This window comes from Salmo trutta, chromosome 5 (assembly GCF_901001165.1).
Source record: "Salmo trutta chromosome 5, fSalTru1.1, whole genome shotgun sequence".
Lineage (NCBI taxonomy): Eukaryota > Metazoa > Chordata > Actinopteri > Salmoniformes > Salmonidae > Salmo > Salmo trutta.
This window is the reverse complement of record NC_042961.1, coordinates 4,556,142-4,582,150: the sequence shown is the minus strand read 5'-3', so window position 1 is coordinate 4,582,150 and position 26,009 is coordinate 4,556,142. Positions and strand designations below refer to the sequence as shown.

At 44.6% G+C, this 26,009-nt stretch overlaps 1 protein-coding gene across 1 annotated transcript in view; it reads left to right on the top strand.

Annotated features, from left to right (window-relative positions):
• Positions 1 to 9,666: 9,666 nt before the first annotated feature.
• The window catches only part of LOC115193534 (putative thiamine transporter SLC35F3), a 182,141-nt gene continuing 165,798 nt past the window's right edge, over positions 9,667 to 26,009 (top strand). The window contains exons 1-2 of the mRNA XM_029752248.1: positions 9,667 to 9,932; positions 11,303 to 11,523. Coding sequence (XP_029608108.1) covers positions 9,835 to 9,932; positions 11,303 to 11,523 — 319 coding nt within the window. The 5' untranslated portion in view covers positions 9,667 to 9,834. The remainder of the gene's footprint in view (positions 9,933 to 11,302; positions 11,524 to 26,009) is intronic.

The window sequence follows — 26,009 nt, the reverse complement described above, 5'->3', positions numbered from 1 at the left end:
TTCCTTTGAAGAACACTAAACTGCATGAATTAGAGCACTTCAAATGTTGCCTACTTATAAACCGTTGAAGGGCGGCTTTCTTTTAAAAGGCGCATTAATGACTTGATGGAGCGTTTGTGTGTTCTCTAAGAAAAACAGATACAAACAGAGTATAAGAATCATGTGACATCATAGAACGAGGAAATGCTGGTCTATCTCTATCTTTTAACACATGCCCTTCATTCTAGACAGTTCGTTAAGACATGCAGATTCCTGCCCTCCTCTCTCTCTTCATTCTAGACCCTTCATTAAGACCTCATGCATATCCTGGACTCCTCTCTCTTTTCATTCTAGACAGTTCATTAAGACCTCATGCATATCCTGTCCTCCTCTCTCTCTTCATTCTAGACCCTTCATTAAGACCTCATGCATATCCTGGACTCCTCTCTCTCTTCATTCTAGACAGTTCATTAAGACCTCATGCATATCCTGTCCTCCTCTCTCTCTTCATTCTAGACCCTTCATTAAGACCTCATGCATATCCTGGACTCCTCTCTCTTTTCATTCTAGACAGTTCATTAAGACCTCATGCATATCCTGTCCTCCTCTCTCTTTTCATTCTAGACCCTTCATTAAGACCTCATGCATATCCTGGACTCCTCTCTCTCTTCATTCTAGACCCTTCATTAAGACCTCATGCATATCCTGGACTCCTCTCTCTCTTCATTCTAGACAGTTCATCAAGACCTCATGCTTATTCCTGCCCTCCTCTCTCCCTTCATCCCTTCATTCCTTGACCCATAACCTGCTACCCATGCATCTTTTATGATAAGAGAGATACGTGCGTATGCACAAAATTCTTCCTTTATGTTGTCACCCTGCCCTACTTAACAATTACTTCTGCTCACCCCCACCTCTAGAGGCATTATATTCATTCACTATATTCCTCAATCCTTCCTTCCCTTTGTCCTTCCTTCTCTCTATCCTTCCTTCTCTCTATCCTTCCTTCCCTCTATCCTTCCTTCCCTCTATCCTTCCTTCCCTCTATCCTTCCTTCCCTCTGTCCTTCCTTCCCTCTATCCTTCCTTCCCTCTATCCTTCCTTCCCTCTGTCCTTCCTTCCCTCTATCCTTCCTTCCCTCTATCCTTCCTTCTCTCTATCCTTCCTTCCCTCTATCCTTCCTTCCCTCTATCCTTCCTTCCCTTTGTCCTTCCTTCCCTTTGTCCTTCCTTCCCTCTATCCTTCCTTCCCTCTGTCCTTCCTTCCCTCTATCCTTCCTTCCCTCTGTCCTTCCTTCCCTCTATCCTTCCTTCCCTCTGTCCTTCCTTCCCTCTATCCTTCCTTCCCTCTATCCTTCCTTCCCTCTATCCTTCCTTCCCTCTATCCTTCCTTCCCTCTGTCCTTCCTTCCCTCTATCCTTCCTTCCCTCTATCCTTCCTTCCCTCTATCCTTCCTTCCCTCTGTCCTTCCTTCCCTCTATCCTTCCTTCCCTCTATCCTTCCTTCTCTCTATCCTTCCTTCCCTCTGTCCTTCCTTCCCTCTATCCTTCCTTCCCTCTATCCTTCCTTCCCTCTATCCTTCCTTCCCTCTATCCTTCCTTCCCTCTATCCTTCCTTCCCTCTGTCCTTCCTTCCCTCTGTCCTTCCTTCCCTCTATCCTTCCTTCCCTCTATCCTTCCTTCCCTCTGTCCTTCCTTCTCTCTATCCTTCCTTCCCTCTGTCCTTCCTTCCCTCTATCCTTCCTTCCCTCTGTCCTTCCTTCCCTCTGTCCTTCCTTCCCTCTGTCCTTCCTTCCCTCTATCCTTCCTTCTCTCTATCCTTCCTTCCCTCTATCCTTCCTTCCCTCTATCCTTCCTTCTCTCTGTCCTTCCTTCCCTCTATCCTTCCTTCCCTCTATCCTTCCTTCCCTCTGTCCTTCCTTCCCTCTATCCTTCCTTCCCTCTGTCCTTCCTTCTCTCTATCCTTCCTTCCCTCTGTCCTTCCTTCCCTCTATCCTTCCTTACTCCCACCTCCAGAAGCATGTGTTATTCATTGACTATACTCCTCTGTCTTTCCCCACTTTCATCTACACTGAGTAAATATTCCAAACTCCTCCATCATTCTCCCTCTCCTCCTCACACCATTCTACCTCTACTTCTCCTTTCTTGTCACCTCTCTCCTCCTCACACCATTCTCCCTCTCCTCCTCACACCATTCTCCCTCTACTTCTCCTTTCTTGTCACCTCTCTCCTCCTCACACCATTCTCCCTCTCCTCCTCACACCATTCTCCCTCTCCTCCTCACACCATTCTCCCTCTCCTCCTCACACCATTCTACCTCTCCTCCTCACACCATTCTACCTCTACTTCTCCTTTCTTGTCACCTCTCTCCTCCTCACACCATTCTCCCTCTCCTCCTCACACCATTCTCCCTCTCCTCCTCACACCATTCTCCCTCTCCTCCTCACACCATTCTACCTCTCCTCCTCACACCATTCTCCCTCTCCTCCTCACACCATTCTCCCTCTCCTCCTCACACCATTCTCCCTCTCCTCCTCACACCATTCTCCCTCTCCTCCTCACACCATTCTACCTCTACTTCTCCTTTCTTTTCACCTCTCTCCTCCTCACACCATTCTCCCTCTCCTCCTCACACCATTCTCCCTCTCCTCCTCACACCATTCTCCCTCTCCTCCTCACACCATTCTCCCTCTCCTCCTCACACCATTCTACCTCTACTTCTCCTTTCTTGTCACCTCTCTCCTCCTCACACCATTCTCCCTCTCCTCCTCACACCATTCTCCCTCTCCTCCTCACACCATTCTCCCTCTCCTCCTCACACCATTCTACCTCTACTTCTCCTTTCTTGTCACCTCTCTCCTCCTCACACCATTCTCCCTCTCCTCCTCACACCATTCTCCCTCTCCTCCTCACACCATTCTCCCTCTCCTCCTCACACCATTCTACCTCTACTTCTCCTTTCTTTTCACCTCTCTCCTCCTCACACCATTCTCCCTCTCCTCCTCACACCATTCTCCCTCTCCTCCTCACACCATTCTCCCTCTCCTCCTCACACCATTCTCCCTCTCCTCCTCACACCATTCTACCTCTACTTCTCCTTTCTTGTCACCTCTCTCCTCCTCACACCATTCTCCCTCTCCTCCTCACACCATTCTCCCTCTCCTCCTCACACCATTCTCCCTCTCCTCCTCACACCATTCTACCTCTACTTCTCCTTTCTTGTCACCTCTCTCCTCCTCACACCATTCTCCCTCTCCTCCTCACACCATTCTCCCTCTCCTCCTCACACCATTCTCCCTCTCCTCCTCACACCATTCTACCTCTACTTCTCCTTTCTTGTCACCTCTCTCCTCCTCACACCATTCTCCCTCTCCTCCTCACACCATTCTCCCTCTCCTCCTCACACCATTCTCCCTCTCCTCCTCACACCATTCTACCTCTCCTCCTCACACCATTCTACCTCTCCTCCTCACACCATTCTACCTCTACTTCTCCTTTCTTGTCACCTCTCTCCTCCTCACACCATTCTACCTCTACTTCTCCTTTCTTGTCACCTCTCTCCTCCTCACACCATTCTACCTCTACTTCTCCTTTCTTGTCACCTCTCTCCTCCTCACTTCCTCTAAATCTTCCTTTCTCTTTCCCCCTTTTCTGTCTATGGTGTTGACTGACTGGGTGACTGACTGACTGACTGACTGACTGACTGGGTGACTGACTGACTGACTGACTGACTGACTGACTGACTGACTGACTGACTGACTGACTGACTGACTGTACTGACTGACTGTACTGACTGTACTGACTGTACTGACTTTACTGACTGACTGACTGACTGACTGACTGACTGACTGACTGACCCCAATGCAAGACTGGCAATACTTCTGTTCTGTTCTGTTCTATTCTATTCTATTCTGTTCTATTCTCTTCTCTTCTCTTCTATTCTATTCTATTCTATTCTCTTCTCTTCTCTTCTCTTCTGTTCTGTTCTGTTCTCTTCTATTCTATTCTGTTCTATCCTATTCTATCCTGCCATATCCCCAGCAACCCCTGCCAGCCTGCTGTTCTCTCTCCAGTCCGTGAGGAATAGCCAGCTAGAAAAGTGTTGATTGCGCCCAGCCAGCTTTAAACAATAATCCAGGGTGGGGAGCAGCCAAGCTACTGTACTGTACAGGGTCACGGTGAACAGGAGGACAGGACAGTCTGCAGGGCTCGATGATGGACAGAACAGAAAATAACGTGGGGACCAGCCAGCCACACAGCACTTCGCTAGCAAAGTGTTGATTGCGCCCAGCCAGCTTTAAACAATAATCCAGGGTGAGGAGCAGCCAAGCTTGTCACGGATCCCTCCGGAACTTTCATCACGCACACCTGTCCCCTATTCCCACTGATTAGTACTTGTATGTATGTGCCCTTTGGTTTCCATTGGGCTGTCCATTATTGTTCCAATGTCCGCTGGTGCGTGTGAGTACCTGTGCTGTGTGTTTTGGGCGTTCGTGCCCTTGTGGATTGTGCAGATGATTACGGGTCTCGTCCCGTGTGATAATCATTGTGTGTGTGTGTATTTATTAGAGGAACTCCTCACTCTTTTGTTTGGGGTTCAACCCTGTGTTTTGTGGACGTGTTTGTTTGGTCTTCGTCCCCGTGGCCTTACACGGCACGCCGTAATTTGGGGTGTAATAAAAAACTGTATTACGCATTCCTGCGCCTGTCTCCCGAATCATTGTTACCAGCGTGACAAAGCTACTGTACTGTATAGGGCCAAGGTGAACAAGAGGACAGGACAGTCTGCAAGACTCGATGATGGACAGAACAGAAAATAACCTTTAAAGGTACAAAATGGATAAATGATATGCACTCTCGCTGTAGAGGGTTGCTGTGACAGGTGCATCTTAAATGTTGGATATTCATTCAAAAGACATTGTGGGAGCTTTTTTCCTTTAAAGGACAGAGTGTAAATTCCTAACCTGGCTGCCTTTTCATTTGATGGTAATTCACTGATTAAGGTGGTGCTCAAAACACATTCCTCAAACTTAAAACGTATGATCATGACAAAGTGATGGTAATTGATATGACAATTAGCCAACTGACCAACATGACAGTTTGGAGTGACTTTCCAATGGGGAGAAAGCAACAAGTCCATTCAGCCTGCTGTGCTTTTGATATGTAAGTGATTGGTGACAGCGGACTCCATTCCAGACAGATCTATAAATAGAAATCCCACTCCCATTCTCTCTCCTCTCTCCTTCTCCCTGGTGCATTGTATTCTCCCCCCTATTGTTCCACTCCAGATAGACCACCACCGACCACTGAGAAGAGACGGGATCTGTGTGTGCGTGAGTGCGTGAGTGCGTGAGTGAGTGAGTGAGTGAGTGAGTGAGTGAGTGAGTGAGTGAGTGAGTGAGTGAGTGAGTGAGTGTGTGCCAGTTGGGAGAGAAGGGACCTGAGATGTTCTGCCTCAGAAACAATGGGTGGGCTCCTACCTCCTGCAGTTTAAAACCTGTTGTTATTGAGGACCAACCACAGACATGCACACTGGCTATCCCTCCATCCCCACCGCTCCCTCTCTCACTCCGTTCCACCCATCTCTCTCTCACTCCGTTCCACCCATCTCTCTCTCACTCCGTTCCACCCATCTCTCTCTCACTCCGTTCTCTCTCTCACTCCGTTCTCTTCCTCACTCCTTTCCCTCTCTCACTCCTTTCCCTCTCTCTCTCCTTTCTCTCTCTCTCGCCTTTCTCTCTCTCACTCCGTTCTCTCTCTCACTCCTTTCTATCTCTCACTCCTTTCTCTCTCTCACTCCTTTCTCTCTCACTCCATTCTCTCTCACTCCTTTCTCTCTCTCACTCCGTTCTCTCTCACTCCGTTCTCTCTCTCTCACTCCTTTCCCTCTCTCACTCCGTTCTCTTTCTCACTCCGTTCCCTCTCTCACTCCGTTCTCTCTCTCACTCCGTTCTCTCTCTCACTCCTTTCCCTTTCTCACTCCTTTCCCTCTCTCTCTCCTTTCCCTTTCTCACTCCTTTCCCTCTCTCTCTCCTTTCTCTCTCTCACTCCGTTCTCTCTCTCACTCCGTTCTCTCTCTCACTCCTTTCTATCTCTCACTCCTTTCTCTCTCTCACTCCTTTCTCTCTCACTCCATTCTCTCTCACTCCTTTCTCTCTCTCACTCCGTTCTCTCTCACTCCGTTCTCACTCTCACTCTGTTCTCACTCTCTCACTCCTTTCCCTCTCTCACTCCGTTCTCTCTCACTCTGTTCTCACTCTCACTCTGTTCTCACTCTCTCACTCCTTTCCCTCTCTCACTCCGTTCTCTGTCTCACTCCTGTCCCTCTCTCACTCCGTTCCCTCTCTCACTCTGTTCTCTCTCTCACTCCATTCTCTCTAACTCCTTTTGCTCTCACTCTGTTCTCTCTCTCACTCCGTTCTCTCTCTCACTCCTTTCCCTCTCTCTTCTTTTCCCTTCTTAAAGTATAGACTAGGTGCTCTAGGTTATATAACTGGTAATAGGGTGTTAATTGACTGGGCTAATTCACACTCTCGCTCTACTCAGCAGAAATGACTAATGTGACACAATAAATTGAATCATGTTTATCAACCGGATCAACAACGGCTGCACCCTATTCCTTATAAAGTGCACTACTTTTGACCAGGGCCCTATGGATAGTAGAGCCCTATGGGTAGTAGAGCCCTATGAGTAGTAGAACACTGTGAGTAGTAGAACACTATAGGTAGTAGGGCCCTATAGGTAGTAGAGCCCTATAGGTAGTAGAGCCCTATGGGTAGTAGAACACTATAGGTAGTAGAGCCCTATGGGTAGTAGAGCCCTATGAGTAGTAGAACACTATGGGTAGTAGAGCCCTATGGGTAGTAGAGCCCTATGGGTAGTAGAACACTATAGGTAGTAGAGCCCTATGGGTAGTAGAGCCCTATGAGTAGTAGAACACTATGGGTAGTAGAGCCCTATAGGTAGTAGAGCCCTATGAGTAGTAGAACACTATGGGTAGTAGAGCCCTATAGGTAGTAGAGCCCTATAGGTAGTAGAGCCCTATGGGTAGTAGAACACTACAGGTAGTAGAGCCCTATGGGTAGTAGAGCCCTATAGGTAGTAGAACCCTATGGGTAGTAGAGCCCTATGGGTAGTAGAACCCTATGGGTAGTAGAGCCCTATAGGTAGTAGAGCCCTATGAGTAGTAGAACACTATGGGTAGTAAAGCCCTATAGGTAGTAGAGCCCTATGAGTAGTAGAACACTATAGGTAGTAGAACCCTATGGGTAGTAGAGCCTTATGGGTAGTAGAGCCCTATTGTAACGGTCGTCGTATATAGTGGACCAAGGCGCAGCGGGTTGAGTGCTCATTTTAAACTTTATTTGAGACACAAAACAACAAAACAACAAAACGAACGGACGCACAGTATTGCAGGCTACACACACAGCAGTGCAAAAACAACTTCCCACAAAGGACAGGTGAAAACAGGGCTACCTAAGTATGGCTTCCAATCAGCAACAACGATGTACAGCTGTTCCTGATTGAGAGCCATACCAGGCCAACACAAAGAAATACACAACATAGACAGAGCAAAGAAATACAAAACATAGAACATAACCAAAAACCCCGGAATACTCTAAACAAACACCCCTCTACATAACACATAACCCAACAAACCCCGAACCACATAAAACAAACACCCCCCTGCCACGTCCTGACCAAACTACAATAACAAATAACCCCTTTACTGGTCAGGACGTGACACCTATAGGTAGTAGAGCTCTATAGGTAGTAGAACACTATAGGTAGTAGAGCCCTATGAGTAGTAGAACACTATGGGTAGTAGAGCCCTATAGATAGTAGAGCCCTATGGGTAGTAGAGCCCTATGAGTAGTAGAACACTATGGGTAGTAGAGCCCTATGGGTAGTAGAGCCCTATAGGTAGTAGAGCCCTATAGGTAGTAGAGCCCTATAGATAGTAGAGCCCTATGGGTAGTAGAGCCCTATAGGTAGTAGAGCCCTATGGGTAGTAGAGCCCTATAGGTAGTAGAGTCCTATGGGTAGTAGAGTCCTATAGGTAGTAGAGCCCTATAGATAGTAGAGCCCTATGGGTAGTAGAGCCCTATAGGTAGTAGAGCCCTATAGGTAGTAGAGCCCTATAGATAGTAGAGCCCTATGGGTAGTAGAGCCCTATAGGTAGTAGAGCCCTATGGGTTGGAGAACACTATAGGTAGTAGAGCCCTATAGATAGTAGAGCCCTATGGGTAGTAGAGCCCTATAGGTAGTAGAGCCCTATAGATAGTAGAGCCCAATGGGTAGTAGAGCCCTATAGGTAGTAGAGCCCTATGGGTAGTAGAGCCCTATGGGTAGTAGAGCCCTATGGGTTGGAGAACACTATAGGTAGTAGAGCCCTATAGGTAGTAGAGCCCTATGGGTAGTAGAGCCCTATGGGTAGTAGAGCCCTATGGGTTGGAGAACACTATAGGTAGTAGAGCCCTATAGGTAGTAGAGCCCTATGGGTGGTAGAACCCTATGTGTAGTAGAACCCTATGTGTAGTAGAGCCCTATGTTTAGTAGAGCCCTATGTTTAGTAGAGCCCTATGGGTAGTAGAGCCCTATAGATAGTAGAGCCCTATGGTTAGTAGAGCCCTATGGGTAGTAGAGCCCTATGGGTAGTAGAGCCCTATGGGTAGTAGAACCCTATAGATAGTAGAGCCCTATGGATAGTAGAGCCCTATGGGTAGTCGAGCCCTATGGGTAGTAGAGCCCTATGGGACCTGGTCAAATGTGTTGCACTATATAGATAGTATGCTGATTGGTTGATGTCGTTGTCCTTGGATTGAAGTGAGAGTCAGTGTAACATACTTCTTAAATTTGACATAATCAAGAAGTGTTGCATATTTATTGGAGCACTAAGATCAGCAATAATATGAATTATGTATGACCTCGATGAGGTGTGTGTGTGTGTGTGTGTGTGTTTATGAGTGTGTGTGTCTTTATTACCTTTTGGTATGTGAATCCATTTCACATGAATTGGTTCTCAGCAGTTTGACTGGGACTAGGGATCTGTCCCAAATGGCACACTATTCCATATGTAGTGCACTTATCTGAACCCCTATGGGTCCTGGTCAAAAGTAGTGCACTATAGGAAACCATTTGAGACGCAACCTACAGACTTGATTAATCCCATCAAATCCCTCAGGCTAATATACCAATATACCAGCTGATTGGATGGATACTTGAGACTCCTCTCATATGATGTACCAAACTGTATTTCAGTATTAATGTCATTAATCTCTTGTGGACTGATCAAATTACGCAAGATTTTACTTCTGGGTTAACCAATATTATATTGTCATCTCCTGGAAACTAAATTGATAAGGTTTGTTTCAAACGAAGTATAGCATATTTAGATTCCAGGCTAATTTAATAGCCAACTGCTTTTGACGTCTGAAGTAAGGCCGATTCCACAACCATGGTCTGTGAAGATCTCAGTGGCAATTCATAGGGATTAAGGTCTCAATTAACAAAATAGACTAGGTCATGCATCCAATTCCACAGACATGTTCCTAATCTAAAAAACGAATCCCAAAAAATCGATTCCAGTTTGTAAGGCTACCTCAGGGCTCCATAAAAGAGGAATGTATTTCTGACCACGGGTAGGTGGCACTGTTGCAATGTTCGCTAGAAGCCCCGAGGTGTGCAAGCGGATGGAGATTGGAGAGCGCAATTGCCCCTATCTATCTGAGCGTGTTCAAATGATGTAATGCAACGGCATATGTGTGGGTGAGAAGGGGGACCATGTTATTTTTCTCCGTGGTTAAACTGGGTTTACAGTACCGGGCTCGCGCTGTCCCCAACTGAGTGGCATTATCATGTACGGCGATGGAGAGGGCACTGTTTGGGACAGAGTCGGACGCCCCCGACGGGACTGCATGTGCTACCTCGGACCTCCGACTACTTTGATGCCCATGTAAGAATTATGAGAACGTTCTCAGTAGACTAGACTGTTCCAAAATTAGATAGGTTACATTGCATAGTAGCCTATAGAGTCAGTAAGTGCGTGTACAACTAGGCTGTTATTGGAAAATGTTCTTCATGCGTCCATGCCTAAAAGCAGTTGCGGATAAAATAACCTTTGATAAAATAGCCTAAACCAGAATCACAAGTTAAGTAGTCTAAGTCTACACTGAATGGTTACCTTCTGTTCAATTTTGACTGTTAATTGTTTGTTTATCTCACGGACTTTGTGTTTTATCTTACCTGCAAATGCATTACCTGCACTGAAAAAAAATATAATCCAGGTTGAAGGATAACATTTCGATTTAAAAAAAATGATATTCCTATATATGAAAGTTACAGTAACACATTAGTATCCAAACAATGGAATGAAATAACATATCAGACTATATGACTGTAAGCATTCATGGTCCAGCTGACGACTGAGCTGATGATAGGCGACAGTGAAGCTATCAGATCAACACAAACGAATTGTTCGAGTTGACGAGATGTGTTCATGTCATGCGAGTCCCTGGACCTCAGCATAATAGCCCACCGTTTAAACAGTCAGCAATTAGCCTAGAACAGATTGACACGGAGCAATACTTCAGTTTAACGACGCGCATTCCCCATACAAATACAGATCAGAGAGGATAGGCTACTATTCCCTCTCCTCTGATTTCCCAGCGTAGGCATACAACGCCTCATGGTGGCTGGGAGCAGCAAGAAAGAAAAAAATGGTAACATATACTAGTATAGTTTATGTGTTTCCCTGTACCATTGGATAATATTATCCAGAGGAAGAGATGCCACGGCCTACTGATACAATGATGCGCTCGAGTGCGCGCACTGGCGCACGCCTCATAGACTGTCACAAATGCTTTGTCCTCATCCTTCCAAATCGTTGAATCGATTTATTCATTAGCTACCAAAGCCTACACGTAGGCTGTCTTAACTCTATCTATTTAATAAGGATTGCACAGTGCATGCATATACAGTACACAGCACAGCACTGTGGTCGCCCAGTCACTTTCGCTTAGCTTCTCTCTCCATCTCTGCCCCTTTCGAGCACATGGTCAGTGAAGGATGAAGATTTCCCGCTCTATGGGCTCCCAGCAGCGGCGTGTGGCTTCCACCAGTGTTGGAGGGAAACTAAACCAGCTCTTAACATTAGTGGTTGACTGAGTTGAAATTGACCGTGGGGAATCATGTTTTATCTTTATCGGCCCTTCCGTCCGCACGCATTACAACTCTCGCAACCCGCTTGGTCTGAACCGGCCTCACCTCCCGCTCATGGTTCCGGACACTCTTCTAACCGCCTCTCATGTCATACTCTTTCTACAGCGGGATGCGGAAGTCTCCCGATGTGAGTCCCAGACGGCTTTCGGACATCAGCCCCCAACTGAGACAACTGAAGTATCTGGTTGTGGACGAGTCTATCAAAGAGGACACTTTAAAATCGTCCCGTTCCTTTGAAGACATTAACAGCGCGTCGATAGAGGAGAGGATCTTGAGGATCACTGGATACTATGGCTATCAGCCTTGGAATGCTGTCTACACCAACAGTGAGTTGACCAGTTTGGCTTTTTTTACAATTAGCTGCCTACCTGTGACTGTTACATGCTGTGTAGAGTTTGTGTGATTTAAACTTTTATTGGGAATTTAGAAGTCTTGAATTATGGGCTATATATATTTGACCTAAGTGTAGGGCCAATATCCGTAACAGTCCAGACTAAATGTGCAAGATACTGAGAAACACGGTAAGAGAAATAGCCTTTGTTTGAATTAGTGTAAACTATAAAAGTTTCTCTCTCTGTGTGTGTGTGTGTGTGTGTGTGTGTGTGTGTGTGTGTGTGTGTGTGTGTGTGTGTGTGTGTGTGTGTGTGTGTGTGTATCCCGCTGCTCCTAAGAACTGGCCTCTTTCACTATAATTAGCTGCATCAGTTGCTACCAAACAGCAATTAGCCTGTGAATTACAGTGTTTGGTGTTTTGTTATGCATTAATCACCTAATTATATATGCATGGCTGTTGCAGTGGGGGTGAGAGTTGGGGCAAAGCAGCCCTGTTGTTTCAGCTGAATCATGTAAAAATAATCCCACAAACATCGCACGCACGCACGCACGCACGCACGCACACACACACACACACACACACACACACACACACACACACAGAGTAGTGCCCAGAATTGAAACAATGAGTGAATATAGACAGGGAAGTCATGACCATCTTCATTTACTGTAGGAACCTGCATTAATGTCATTATTCAGGTCAGGAAGAGAGGGTAAACAACAACACGTTAAGTGCAATTGCTTAGGAATTGACTTTTCATTCTGCAGACTTGTTTTCAATGCATATAAAGCAGCAGGTCTGTAAGCTAAAGTTCCAGTGTTGTGCCTAACATACTGTATACAGTAAGTTATGCTTGATGATGTTGATGATGATCACCATGATGTGTGTGTTTTGACCCCTTGGAATAAGCAGCATGTTGTGGGTGTGTGTGGGAGCAAACTGTAAACACCCAAACAGGTGATGTCATTGTCTTGCCTTGTTGGGTTCTTTGTGTGATGTCCTAGTTACAGTCCTACACAGACAGCAAAAACAAAGGACCCACACACACAGAAAGAGGGAGCGATATGGAGGTGTAAAAAAACTAACAGGATTTTCTGTGGCATGGAGAAAACATTTCATTTCAGTCTCGTTCACATGAGCCCAATGAGCCTGAGTAGTGTTTTATGATGCAAACAAATATGTATTTTTAAAGAAAGAGGAGTTAAAATGAGGCTTTAGATGTTTCTAATCATCTTCAATGATTATGTGAGCCAGTCATTCACTGACACCCATTTCTCTGCCTTCACTGTTGTTGGGAAACTGTTTTCTAAAACCTCTAGCCACCCCAGCCTTTTCCGAAAATGTGCTGTGTTTTGTTATTTTGGGAAGAGATAGGTTTACATTTGTTTTTGTCAAACCCACACTGCTGTTCGTTTCTTGCTGTAATTTACTTGTGCTATCATCACAATCACAGCATCTCACGGTTGGGCCATGGTCAGAAGTAGTGTACTATATAGGGAATAGGGTGACTCTACCAGCCGTGAAATGAGACTGGTTTCTATATAAGCTCAGTGGTTTGGCCATGACGCACGCATGCACACACACACACACACACACGCACGTGCGCACACACACACACAGTCTGACATGAGTTTAGCCTCCTTTTTTACTGTCTCTTCTGAGCAGCAGTGATTGGTGGACAGAGACACAAGCTGTGTTCGAATACCCATACTAACATACTGTATACTACATACTTAATGAGTATATACTACATACTATATTAGAGGTCGACCGATTAATCGGAATGGCCTATTAATTAGGGCCGATTTCAAGTTTTCATAACAATCGGTAATCGGCATTTTTGGACACCGATCATGACCGATTACATTGCACTCCACGAGGAGACTGCGTGGCAGGCTGACTACCTGTTATGCGAGTGCAGCAAGGAGCCAAGGTAAGGTGCTAGCTAGCATTAAACGTATCTTATAAAAAACAATCAGTCTTAACATAATCACTAGTTAACTACACATGGTTGATGATATTACTAGTTTATCTAGCCTGTCCTGCGTTGCATATAATCGATGCGGTGCCTGTTAATTTATCATTGAATCACAGCCTACTTCGTCAAACGGGCGATTTAACAAGCGCATTCGCGAAAAAGCACTGTCGTTGCACCAATGTGTACCTAACTATAAACATCAATGCCTTTCTTAAAATCAATACACAAGTATATATTTTTAAAACCTGCATATTTAGTTAATATTGCCTGCTAACATGAATTTCTTTTAACTAGGGAAATTGTGTCACTTCTCTTGTGTTCTGTGCAACAGAGTCAGGGTATATGCAGCAGTTTGGGCCGCCTGGCTCGTTGCGAACTGTGTGAAGACTATTTCTTCCTAACAAAGACAGCCGACTTCGCCAAACGGGGGATGATTTAACAAAAGCGCATTTGCGAAAAAAGCACAATCGTTGCACGACTGTACCTAACCATAAACATCAATGCCTTTCTTAAAATCAATACACAGAAGTATATTTTTTTAAACCTGCATATTTAGTTAAAAGAAATCCAGGTTAGCGGGCAATAATAAACTAGGGAAATTGTGTCACGTCTCTTGCATTCATTGCACGCAGAGTTAGGGTATTTGCAACAGTTTGGGCCGCCTGGCTCGTTGCGAACTAATTTGCCAGAATTGTACGTAATTATGACATAACATTGAAGGTTGTGCAATGTAACAGGAATATTTAGATTTAGGGATGCCACCCGTTAGATAAAATACGGAACGGTTCCGTATTTCACTGAAAGAATAAATGTTTTGTTTTCGAAATGATAGTTTCCGGATTTGACCATATTAATGACCTAAGGCTCGTATTTCTGTGTGTTATTATGTTATAATTAAGTATATGATTTGATATTTGATAGAGCAGTCTGACTGAGCGGTGGTAGGCAGCAGCAGGCTCTTAAGCATTCATTCAAACAGCACTTTTGTGCGTTTGCCAGCAGCTCTTCGCTGTGCTTCAAGCATTGAGCTGTTTATGACTTCAAGCCTGTCAATTCCCGAGATTAGGCTGGTGTAACCGATGTGAAATGGCTAGCTAGTTAGTGGGGTGCGCGCTAATAGCTCTGCAAGGGCTGCGGCTTTTGTGGAGCGATGGGTAACGATGCTTTGAGGGTGGCTGTTGTCGATGTGTTCCTGGTTCGAGCCCAGGTAGCTCGAACCAGGTGCCTATAAGAACATCCAATAGTCAAAGGTATATGAAATACAAATCGTATAGAGAGAAATAGTCCTATAATTCCTATAATAACTACAACCTAAAACTTCTTACCTGGGAATATTGAAGACTCATGTTAAAAGGAACCACCAGCTTTCATATGTTCTCATGTTCTGAGCAAGGAACTTAAACGTGAGCTTTCTTACATGGCACATATTGCACTTTTACTTTCTTCTCCAACACTTTGTTTTTGCATTATTTAAACCAAATTGAACATGTTTCATTATTTACTTGAGGCTAAATAGATTTTATTGATGTATTATATTAAGTTAAAATAAAAGTGTTAATTCAGTAATGTTGTAATTGTCATTATTACAAATAAAAAAAATGAATAAAAAGAATCGGCCGATTAATCGCTATCGTCCTTTTTTGCTCCCAAAATAATCGGTATCGGTATCGGCATTGAAAAATCATAATCGGTCGACCTCTATACTATATACTATTAGTTCATTTTAGTATACTGTAAACAAACAGTATGCTTTCAGTTGAAGGTACTAGGTCTTAGCCTGTCTACCAAAAGTTGATGCTGTTGCTATGCAACCTCTTGCTAGCTAGTTAGCATAACAAATTACTAGTTAGACATTTTACGCCTTCGGATGTGTTCTTAAATTCAATCTGGAGTGCCAGAGTGCGCTCGTAAATTCAGAGCGTTTTCAGATTGTCCGTAAAATCAGAGCGTTTTTCTCTCGGAGCTCACACTGGACGCTCGGGCGGAGGAGTAGGGTTGATTTTAGCATTCTGAACTTGCTAGCAACTTCCAGACACAAATGAGACTACTCAGACCATTTTACTCACCCTAGCAGAGCTGGTTAGTCAGTTTTCATGTTATCCAGAGCGTTGGTGACTGTAACTGTGCTGCTGGCAACAATTTAATTACGCTTTTTGCCGAAGTTTACTGACACGGCCATATTCAACGGGTTTTGAGGCTCGTAAATGTATTATTCTGCGCTCTGGTACACTCATACGAGAGTGCTCTGAAATCGGAGTAGATAGCCAGAGAGAATTTACGAAAGCACACGAATGTCCATTGAGAACACACAATGACTATACCACTTAGCTAAACTAAGAATGACGGGAAAAATCAAGTCAATAAACGTTGGGTAGTTTGTTACCCTATAGTTAATATACTGGAAAGCTTGATGTATAAGTAGCCAACTAATGCTAGGTAGCTAGCTAACAACATACCGGTACATACTGCTGTAATGATACGCTATGTGGTTCGTAAGGACAGCGTAGCTAACAAATTGTCAGACAATATAATGTGTAAGGTAACTTATTTGAAAAGTCATTACTTTATTACATTGGTCAACATTTTCTTAACATTTGTCATAATTAGTTAAAGCAATGAATTTGTATCCGCTCTCGTTGTACTTCCACTGCATATTTTCCACCATTTTCTTCAAATCTGGAAACGATGTGTAGCCATGCCCATTTCCTGAAGAATTGCATTATGGGCCCTAAAGTACGGAAATAGTGTCCTCTGCGTGTATACTTCATATTTTGGAGAATTTAGTACGACATCCTGGAACTTTTGGCATACTAACTATATCCATACTATGACCAATAAGCATACTACATACTCAATTTACTTCACAAATAGTATAGTTAGTGTGGTTAGTATGAGTATTCGAACAGAGCTACAGTCTTTAACTTCCTGTTGGCATGGTCCAACATCTACACTAAAATGGTCAAGTCCCATCCTCACTAGTATTTACAGTAACTAGCCTTGTCTGAGCCACAACGGCCTATAGGGTAGGAGCCTATCTCCAGTTTCTCTAGCGTTGGGCATCCCCAGGACCGAACACTAGTATTTATTACCGTTGTTTAAATATAGCTGGAGCTTTCAGAGACACACAGTGAGCTAACTAGACTAGTATGGAGACATTGTGGATGGAACATTGGACTGGGCTTGCCAACTGCCTGTTCTGTTATCATACCACTGCCACTCTGTCTGCCTGGAACTCTTCATCATATAGGCCAGCAGGAAAGGATACCTTGTAAGGCATTAACATCATAGACATTTAAATGTTGTTAACAATAGCACTCCTCCTTTCCCAACATATTCTTCGTTGTTTGGGCTAATGGCTGTTGGAAATAAATACATTAATAAATGAACAAATGAATGAATGACTCTTATTTGACAATCTTAAAAAGTATAGGGTTGTTTTAACTATGAGAAAACAACAAACCACCCTTACCATTGGGGAAATGTCTGTATAATGTTACCATTGGGGGTGATGTCTGTATAATGTTGTTTTTACTATGAGAAAACAACAGAACACACGTTACCATTGAGTAATTTCTGTATAATGTTACAATTGGGGTTAATGTCTGTGTAATGTTACCATTAGGGGTAATGTCTGTGTAATGTTACCATTGGGGTTAATGTCTGTGTAATGTTACCATTAGGTGTAATGTCTGTGTAATGTTACCATTGGGGATAATGTCTGTGTAATGTTACCATTGGGGGTAATGTCTGTGTAATGTTACCATTGGGGGTAATGTCTGTGTAATGTTACCATTGGGGTAATGTCTGTGTAATGTTACCATTGGGTGTAATGTCTGTGTAATGTTACCATTAGGGGTAATGTCTGTGTAATGTTACCATTGGGGGTAATGTCTGTGTAATGTTACCATTGGGGATAATGTCTGTGTAATGTTGTCATTAGGGGTAATGTCTGTGTAATGTTACCATTGGGGGTAATGTCTATGTAATGTTACCATTGGGGATAATGTCTGTGTAATGTTACCATTTGGGGTAATGTCTGTGTAATGTTACCATTGGGGTTAATGTCTGTGTAATGTTACCATTGGGGGTAATGTCTGTGTAATGTTACCATTGGGGGTAATGTCTGTGTAGTGTTATCATTAGGGGTAATGTCTGTGTAATGTTACCATTGGGGGTAATGTCTGTGTAATGTTACCATTAGGGGTAATGTCTGTGTAATGTTACCATTGGGGGTAATGTCATTGTGTGTGTAAGACTCTGGCCAGGGCGTGTGACAGTGCATTACACAGGAAAGGGAGATGGTTCTGCCCATACATGCACATTGGGCAGAGATGGGTCTGAGGGCCACACACACTACCACATCATCAACATCAGCATCAACATGGGTGGCCTGCTGAGGCTGAAATGACATGTATCTGAATGATTTATCAAACGGGAAACAAATGAAACAGCCAGAACTGGGCCGGCTATATTTCTAATGTCAGACAGGAACAGACTGTCTAATGAAGCCTCACATAATCACATCAAATCAAAGTATGCCAACATGTCAGAACTTGTCGTACACCATATGGTCACTTGACAGCCACGCTTCTGTAATGTCCAACTCCCTAGCCCTCCCATTTCCATTAAACATGGTGCACAGTATCGCGCTGAGAGTCTTCTGGGTATGTGACAGCGTTTATTGGTTTTGTTGTGTGAGTTGTATGTTTTAGATATCAGTTATATAGTATATATACTGCAGCCATTCTAATAGGCTGGAATTTGACTGGAACTTGTGTCCTAACTGAGAAGGCTTTGGAAGGAACCTCCCACTTTGAGGCGGACCATAGCTAGCCCACTGGGCACACACTGGTTGAATCAACGTTGTTTCAATGTCATTTGGCAACGTATTGCGACGTGAATCTATGGAGAAAATATATTCAAACATAAAATGTTACTATCAATATTGAAAAAAGGTCAAATAAAATGTAGAATGAAATAATAAATTAAACATATTTTCCGCCACCCAATCAATATATATTGAATATAGGATGTAAAATATTTTTTAAATTTCTAAGTGGAATTTTCCTCGCAGTTTCAATGTACACATAGTTGTGATGATTATGTTGAAATTAGATTGATGTAACAACCTGCTAGTCACATTAAGTCATTGTATTTAAGTTGAAGTTTTACCTTCATTTTAATCTTTACAATGCTGCTGGAAATGGTTGATGACTTTTTTCAAATCCAATGTATTTTCCATGTTGATTCCACGTCACAATACGTTGACAAATGATGTTGAAACAACGTTGATTCAACCAGTGTGTCCAGTGGGCTAGCTATGGTCCACCTTAACGTTTCTTCAAGACCTCCTGCACTGTTTGCAATGTCAGATGTGTGTGTGTGTGTTGAGGGATGTTCCAATGTGATGTAGAAAGTTCTGTTCTGTTATGCAACAAGATCAAATCAATTATTGAGGAGGATGGGTAGATCACACCTGCTGCTGAACCCCTGCTTGTCCCCACTGGAGTCTCTCTAGCTCTCCATGACTCCTGCTGCATCTCTGGGAGAACCGATGTGTCTCTATTGGTGCAATTCCACTAGAGGAACCAAACTGTGTCGGGCCGAGCCGGAACCAACACAAACTAGCCTTGCTGGTTCATGGTTGTTTTCCATTTGCCATGGAGCTGGAAACAGGACTAGGTTTAATTCTCGGGAAAAACTGCTAGCACCCAACTCCACCAACACACTCTGGACAACAAAGCAGCAACAACAGAAATCCTAGCATGCCAGACCAAGCCTGGTCCCTTATCTCAGTGGATGTCTTCCTTTTTTGGTTACTGTACCCCCATCTCATGATTTTACCTTTGAGGATTATTAACGTACTCATTTCCTCCCTTACGCTGATTTAACATTTAGACATCATGTATGTTCTTATAAGTTTAGTTTTTTACCCCCTGTGAAGAGCCTACTACAATAGTTTTGTCTATGTTCACTATGTTCGCGTTTGATTTGTTGTTTCATGAGTGTGTCAGTCATAGTATGCCTAATCTTTATTTCCTACATTTCAAATCAACAAGTAAGCATATTTAAGAAGTGTATTGGTCCAAAATCTGCAAAATGTACATTATTTTCATTGTTTAACAGTAGGCTAAATACAATGAACAGTAATTGAAACCACATTCAGAATGCTTTTGATGTAGTGCAAATGTAAGTGAATAAAAAATGAAGTAGTTTACATAAGAACTTCAGCCAGTTTAGTCTTGTGACAAGTCTGCTGCTGGTGTCTGACGTCCTTTTATGGCTTGGACAATCTGTCCAAATACATCTCTGAAGCTGTTAAACGAGGCGGTCTGGGCCATCTGAGCCACCCTGGCTCTCCTGTCTGCTGCCCTGGCTGGCTGCTGCCTCATCTTCACACAGCTGATTGAAGTGCTGATCCTGCTGCTGATGCTGGGCCTCAAGTGTCTCCAGGTATGAGGCCTTGGTCTTCCTCATGAAATGCAGGTATTCTCGTCCCTGGGAAAATATACTGACCAAAAATATAAACGCAACATGCTAAAATGGCAACGATTTTACTGAGTTACAGTTCATATAACGAAATTAGTCAATTAAAATAGGTAAATTAGACCGTCATCTAAGGATTCCACATGACTGGGCAGGGGCCTAGCGATAGGTCCACCCACTGGGGAACCAGGCCCCACCAATCAGAATTAGTTTTTCCCCACAAAAGGGCTTTATTACAGACAGAAATACTCCTCAGTTTCATCAGCTGTCCGGGTGGCTGGTCTCAGACGATCCCACAGGTGAAGAAGCCGAATGTGGAGGTCCTGGACTGGCGTGACTACACATAGTCTGTGGTTGTGAGGCTGGTTGGACATACTGCCAAATTCTCTAAAATTACGTTAGAGGCGGCTTATGGTAGAGGAATGAACATTCAATTCTCTTGCAACAGCTCTGGAGGTCATTCCTGCAGTCAGCATGCCAATCGCACGCTCCCTCAAAACTTGAGACATCTGTGGCATTGTGTTGTGTGACAAAACTGCACATTTCAGAGTGGCCTTCTATTGTCCCCAGCACAAGGTGCACCTGTGTAATGATCATGCTGTTTAATCAGCTTCTTGATATGTCACAACTGTCAAGTGGATGGATTAACTTGGCAAAGGAGAAATGCTCACTAACAGAGATGTAAACACATTTGTGCAAAACATTTGAGAGAAATAAGCTTTTTGTGCGTATGGAACATTTCTGCAATCTTTTATTTCAGCTCATGAAACATGCGACCAACACTTTATATATTGCATTTATATTTTTCTTCAGTGTATAAAGGCAGAAGAAATGAGATGTGCAGTACAGGGATGATAAGGTACAGACTCCAAAACAAACCTGAGGGCAGCCAGTGTGAGTGCCGTTTTGTTCTCCAACCAGGTATTGTTGCCTCATATGTATTAAATCTTATCCAGTAAAGGCCAGTGTGGGGCCAACCAGATCTACCAACCAGATACATAAATGATGCAAATAGTAAAGCTGTTGGGTCAGAATGATGATTCATTGAATCAGTGTGACAGTTTTATATATCAATTCCTAGATCCACACCCTCTCCTTGAATAATGTTTAGGAACATAACCCTGCAATGATAAAAGCCTGCTGTGGATGAGATTGAACTGTTTACCAACTGAGAATGGACCCTTGGCGCCTGGGGGTGCAGGGCTCAGGGGTTGTAGGAACGTTGATTGTGTCGATGGACCCTGGGGGTGCAGGGCTCAGGGGTTGTAGGAACGTTGATTGTGTCGATGGACCCTGGGTGTCTGGGGGTGCAGGGGTTGTAGGAACGTTGATTGTGTCGATGGACCCTGGGTGTCTGGGGGTGCAGGGCTCAGGGGTTGTAGGAACGTTGATTGTGTCGATGGACCCTGGGTGTCTGGGGGTGCAGGGCTCTAAGGTTGTAGGAACGTTGATTGTGTCGATGGACCCTGGGTGTCTGGGGGTGCAGGGCTCTAAGGTTGTGGGAACATTGATTGTGTCGATGGACCCTGGGTGTCTGGGGGTGCAGGGCTCTAAGGTTGTAGGAACGTTGATTGTGACGATGGACCCTGGGTGTCTGGGGGTGCAGGGCTCTAAGGTTGTAGGAACATTGATTGTGACGATGGACCCTGGGTGTCTGGGGGTGCAGGGCTCTAAGGTTGTAGGAACGTTGATTGTGACGATGGACCCTGGGTGTCTGGGGGTGCAGGGCTCTAAGGTTGTAGGAACGTTGATTGTGACGATGGACCCTGGGTGTCTGGGGGTGCAGGGCTCTAAGGTTGTAGGAACGTTGATTGTGACGATGGACCCTGGGTGTCTGGGGGTGCAGGGCTCTAAGGTTGTAGGAACGTTGATTGTGACGATGGACCCTGGGTGTCTGGGGGTGCAGGGCTCAGGGGTTGTGGCTTCACTATTCGAGCATGCAGCTTCCTCTGAGTCCGTAGGTTCAGGAATGTCCTCTGAAAAGTATAAGTATGTTTGTTTGTATAATGTACAGTTGAATACTCTGGCTAACGTCAAACATGTGGCCAAGTCCACGACGTTGGCCTTCCATGGATGTTTTATATGACACGCTGAAGACATTGGTAGCTAGCTAGATAGTAATTTGTCTAAAAACAATGTATTACCGTGCTGATCATCGCTACTGGGCGTTATCTGGCTTCAAATATGGCTGTCTGGCTGTCTGACTATCTGGCTGTCTGGCTGTCTGGCTGGCTGTCTGACTGTCTGGCTGTCTGACTGTCTGGCTGTCTGTCTGGCTGGCTGTCTGACTGTCTGGCTGTCTGACTGTCTGGCTGTCTGTCTGACTGGCTGTCTGACTGGCTGTCTGTCTGGCTGTCTGACTGTCTGGCTGTCTGGCTAGCTGTCTGTCTGGCTGTCTGACTGTCTGGCTGTCTGGCTGTCTGATCCACTTTTGTTGTTGTGGTCTTTTATCTTTTTATATTCTTGCTTGAGTTTCTTAATTTTTTACATGCACTGTTTTATTGACTGATGGATTCCCATTTCAGCTATCCAATATTTTTATGAAGACCTTTTGATTCCTGGTGGAAGAATCCAGTCGCCTCTGGATGCTGGAGTCTGCCCAGATACTCAAGAGTGCTTGGACATCTCCAACTGACCAATTTGCTTCTTCCATTATTTATTTTTGGCTTAAAAGTTATTGGTTAGTGTAGCTGTACTAAGTTATATCTGTGTCTGGACCATTCTAGTCAGATTGACCTTATAAAAATGGAGCCAGTGACTTGTGAATGACTATTAACAACATATGCGACACTTTGACATCATTGCGTGAGACCAGTCATTGAGTCCTGGCATTTGTAACCCCACCCACTGGCCTACTTGGTTGGAGGTCAGTACCAGATATCAAACGAGGCTGAACATCCCACTTGGTTCCAGGAATAAAGCAGACAATGGGCAAATGGAAATGAAATAGGAACCGTGATATTCACAGCCAGGCACAGCACGGCCCTTCAGTGGAACAACGTCATGTACAGTCTCTCTGCTCCTCTCTCTCTCTGCTCCTCTCTCTCTCTGCTCCACTCTCTCTCTGCTCCTCTCTCTCTCTCTCTCTCTGCTCCACTCTCTCTCTGCTCCTCTCTCTCTCTCTCTCTGCTCCACACTCTCTCTGCTCCTCTCTCTCTCTCTCGCTCTGCTCCTCTCTCTCTCTGCTCCTCTCTCTCTCTCTGCTCCTCTCTCTCTCTCTCTCTGCTCTACTCTCTCTCTGCTCCTCTCTCTCTCTCTCTCTCTGCTCCACTCTCTCTCTGCTCCTATCTCTCTCTCTCTGCTCCACTCTCTCATTCTCTCTCTCTCTGCTCCTCTCTCTCTGCTCCTCTCTCTCTCGCTCTCTCTCTCTGCTCCACTCTCTCTCTGCTCCTCTCTCCTCTCTCTCTCTGCTCCACTCTCTCTCTGTCCTCTCTCTCTCTCTCTCTGCTCCTCTCTCTCCCCTCCTCTCTCTGCTCCTCTCTCTCCTCTCTCTCTCTCTTCTCCTCTCTCTCCTCTCCTCTCTCTCTCTCTGCTCCTCTCTCTCTCTGCTCCTCTCTCTCTCTCTCTGCTCCTCTCTCTCTGCTCCTCTCTCTCTGCTCCTCTCTCTCTCTCTTTGCTCCACTCTCTCTCTCTCTCTGCTCCTCTCTCGCTCTCTCTCTCTGCTTCTCTCTCTCTCTCTCTCTCTGCTCCTCTCTCTCTCTCTGCTCCACTCTCTCTCTCTCTCTCTCTCTCGCTCTCTCTCTCGCGCTCTCTCTCTATCTCTCTCTCTCTCTCTCTCTCACTCTCTCTCTCGCTCTCTCTCTTCCTCTTTCTTCCTCTCTCTTTCTTTCTTTCTTTCTTTCTTTCTTTCTCTCTCTCTCTCTCTTCCTCTCTCTCCTTTCTCTTCTCCATCTTTCTCTTTCTCTCTGTTGTCTCTTCTTCTCCTTAGCTGTCATAGAGCTCTAGTGGTTCTCAGCAGTGCAGGGATGTGAGATTTGAAGTGGCAATGTTTGATGGTAATGGGTTATACACTCTCACATTTATCAGACACTTCCAGCTGCAGAGCTTCCTCCTCAGTCACTCTTCCTTGTAATGGAAATGCTGCCAATTTATCCCTAAATCCCTCCCTCCTTCATCTGCTCACAGCACTCTGTCTCTCTGGGAGATGATGAAGGGAGGAGCAGAGGAAGAAAATGATGAATGGATAAGGGGGGAGGTGATCAGGCCCTCAGCGGTGTTGTTCAGGACCACAATGATGAATGGATAAGGGGGGAGGTGATTAGGCCCTCAGCGGTGTTGTTCAGGACCACAATGATGAATGGATAAGGGGGAGAGGTGATTAGGCCCTCAGCGTTGTTGTTCAGGACCACAATGATGAATGGATAAGGGGGGGAGGGGATTAGGCTCTCAGCGGTGTTGTTCAGGACCACAATGATGAATGGATAAGGGGGGAGGTGATCAGGCTCTCAGCGGTGTTGTTCAGGACCACAATGATGAATGGATAAGGGGGAGAGGTGATCAGGCCCTCAGCGGTGTTGTTCAGGACCACAATGATGAATGGATAAGGGGGGGAAGTGATCAGGCCCTCAGCGGTGTTGTTCAGGACCACAATGATGAATGGATAAGGGGGGGAGGGGATTAGGCTCTCAGCGGTGTTGTTCAGGACCACAATGATGAATGGATAAGGGGGAGAGGTGATCAGGCCCTCAGCGGTGTTGTTCAGGACCACAATGATGAATGGATAAGGGGGAGAGGTGATCAGGCCCTCAGCGGTGTTGTTCAGGACCACAATGATGAATGGATAAGGGGGAGAGGTGATCAGGCCCTCAGCGGTGTTGTTCAGGACCACAATGATGAATGGATAAGGGGGAGAGGTGATCAGGCCCTCAGCGGTGTTGTTCAGGACCACAATGATGAATGGATAAGGGGGGAGGTGATTAGGCTCTCAGCGGTGTTGTTTAGGACCACAATGGGTCGATGTAACCAACAGGGACAGACGTCCCAACGCTCTGTGTCTCTCTGTGTCTCTCTGTGTCTCTGGATTGGAAAGTAAGAGATTCATGCATTAGCCTGCTTCCAGATATATTTGTGCTGTCTTGCCAACTCACTACAATAGTAAGACAGCACAAACAGCCCTGGGACCAGGCTAGAGATGAATGGAGGGGTGATGATTAGAGAGATCTTGTTCAGTCCATGACTGTCTGTAACAGTACAGTACGACATATTTACAACACCTCTGTGTACTGTGTTGTACCTGTATTTTACAATAATATGTTTTCTATCTTTTATACAGTTTTTTACAATCACTTGTAAAAAACTCTAGACACAAAACTCACAACCGATGATCAAAATGCAAATTTTTCAAAACTCTAACACTTTATCCAATTGCTTGGATACAATACACATAAAGATAAGATCATTTGTTCATTGAAATAAAATCACCTGTTCAAAATGACACAACTTAACATCAAAGTATTACCATTTCAAAATGCAATTCACACATTACATCTGAGATGACTGTCTATTCATTTCATTACAATGATCTAACTATCAATTGATACAACTGATCAAAATGATAAATGCCTGTTGCATTACTCTTAATGCACAGTTTTATGGAAACTGACCAACAATATTCCATGTTTAGATCATGAAAGTTTCGCGATAACGAGATCCATTGACACCAATTACCGTGGAACATGAACCAATTGGACTACATTATCTATGGATGTAATATTTCATCATCATTCTTTATCAGACACTGTTTCTATGGTCCCATGTACCACTTTTCCAGATCATGTTTTCAGATTTGACATTACTGTACACTCATCTATCTAGTACTGGGTAGGGCCCCCTTTTGCCTCCACAACAGCTTAAATTATTCATTGTGTTGTATGTTAAGAGATGCCATTCTGCACACCACTGTTTTAAACAGCTGTTATTTGAGCATTTGTGGCCTTTCTGTTAGCTTGAATGAGTCTGGACATTCTCCTCTGACCTCTCTCATTAACAAGGTGTTTTTGCCCACAGAAATGCCG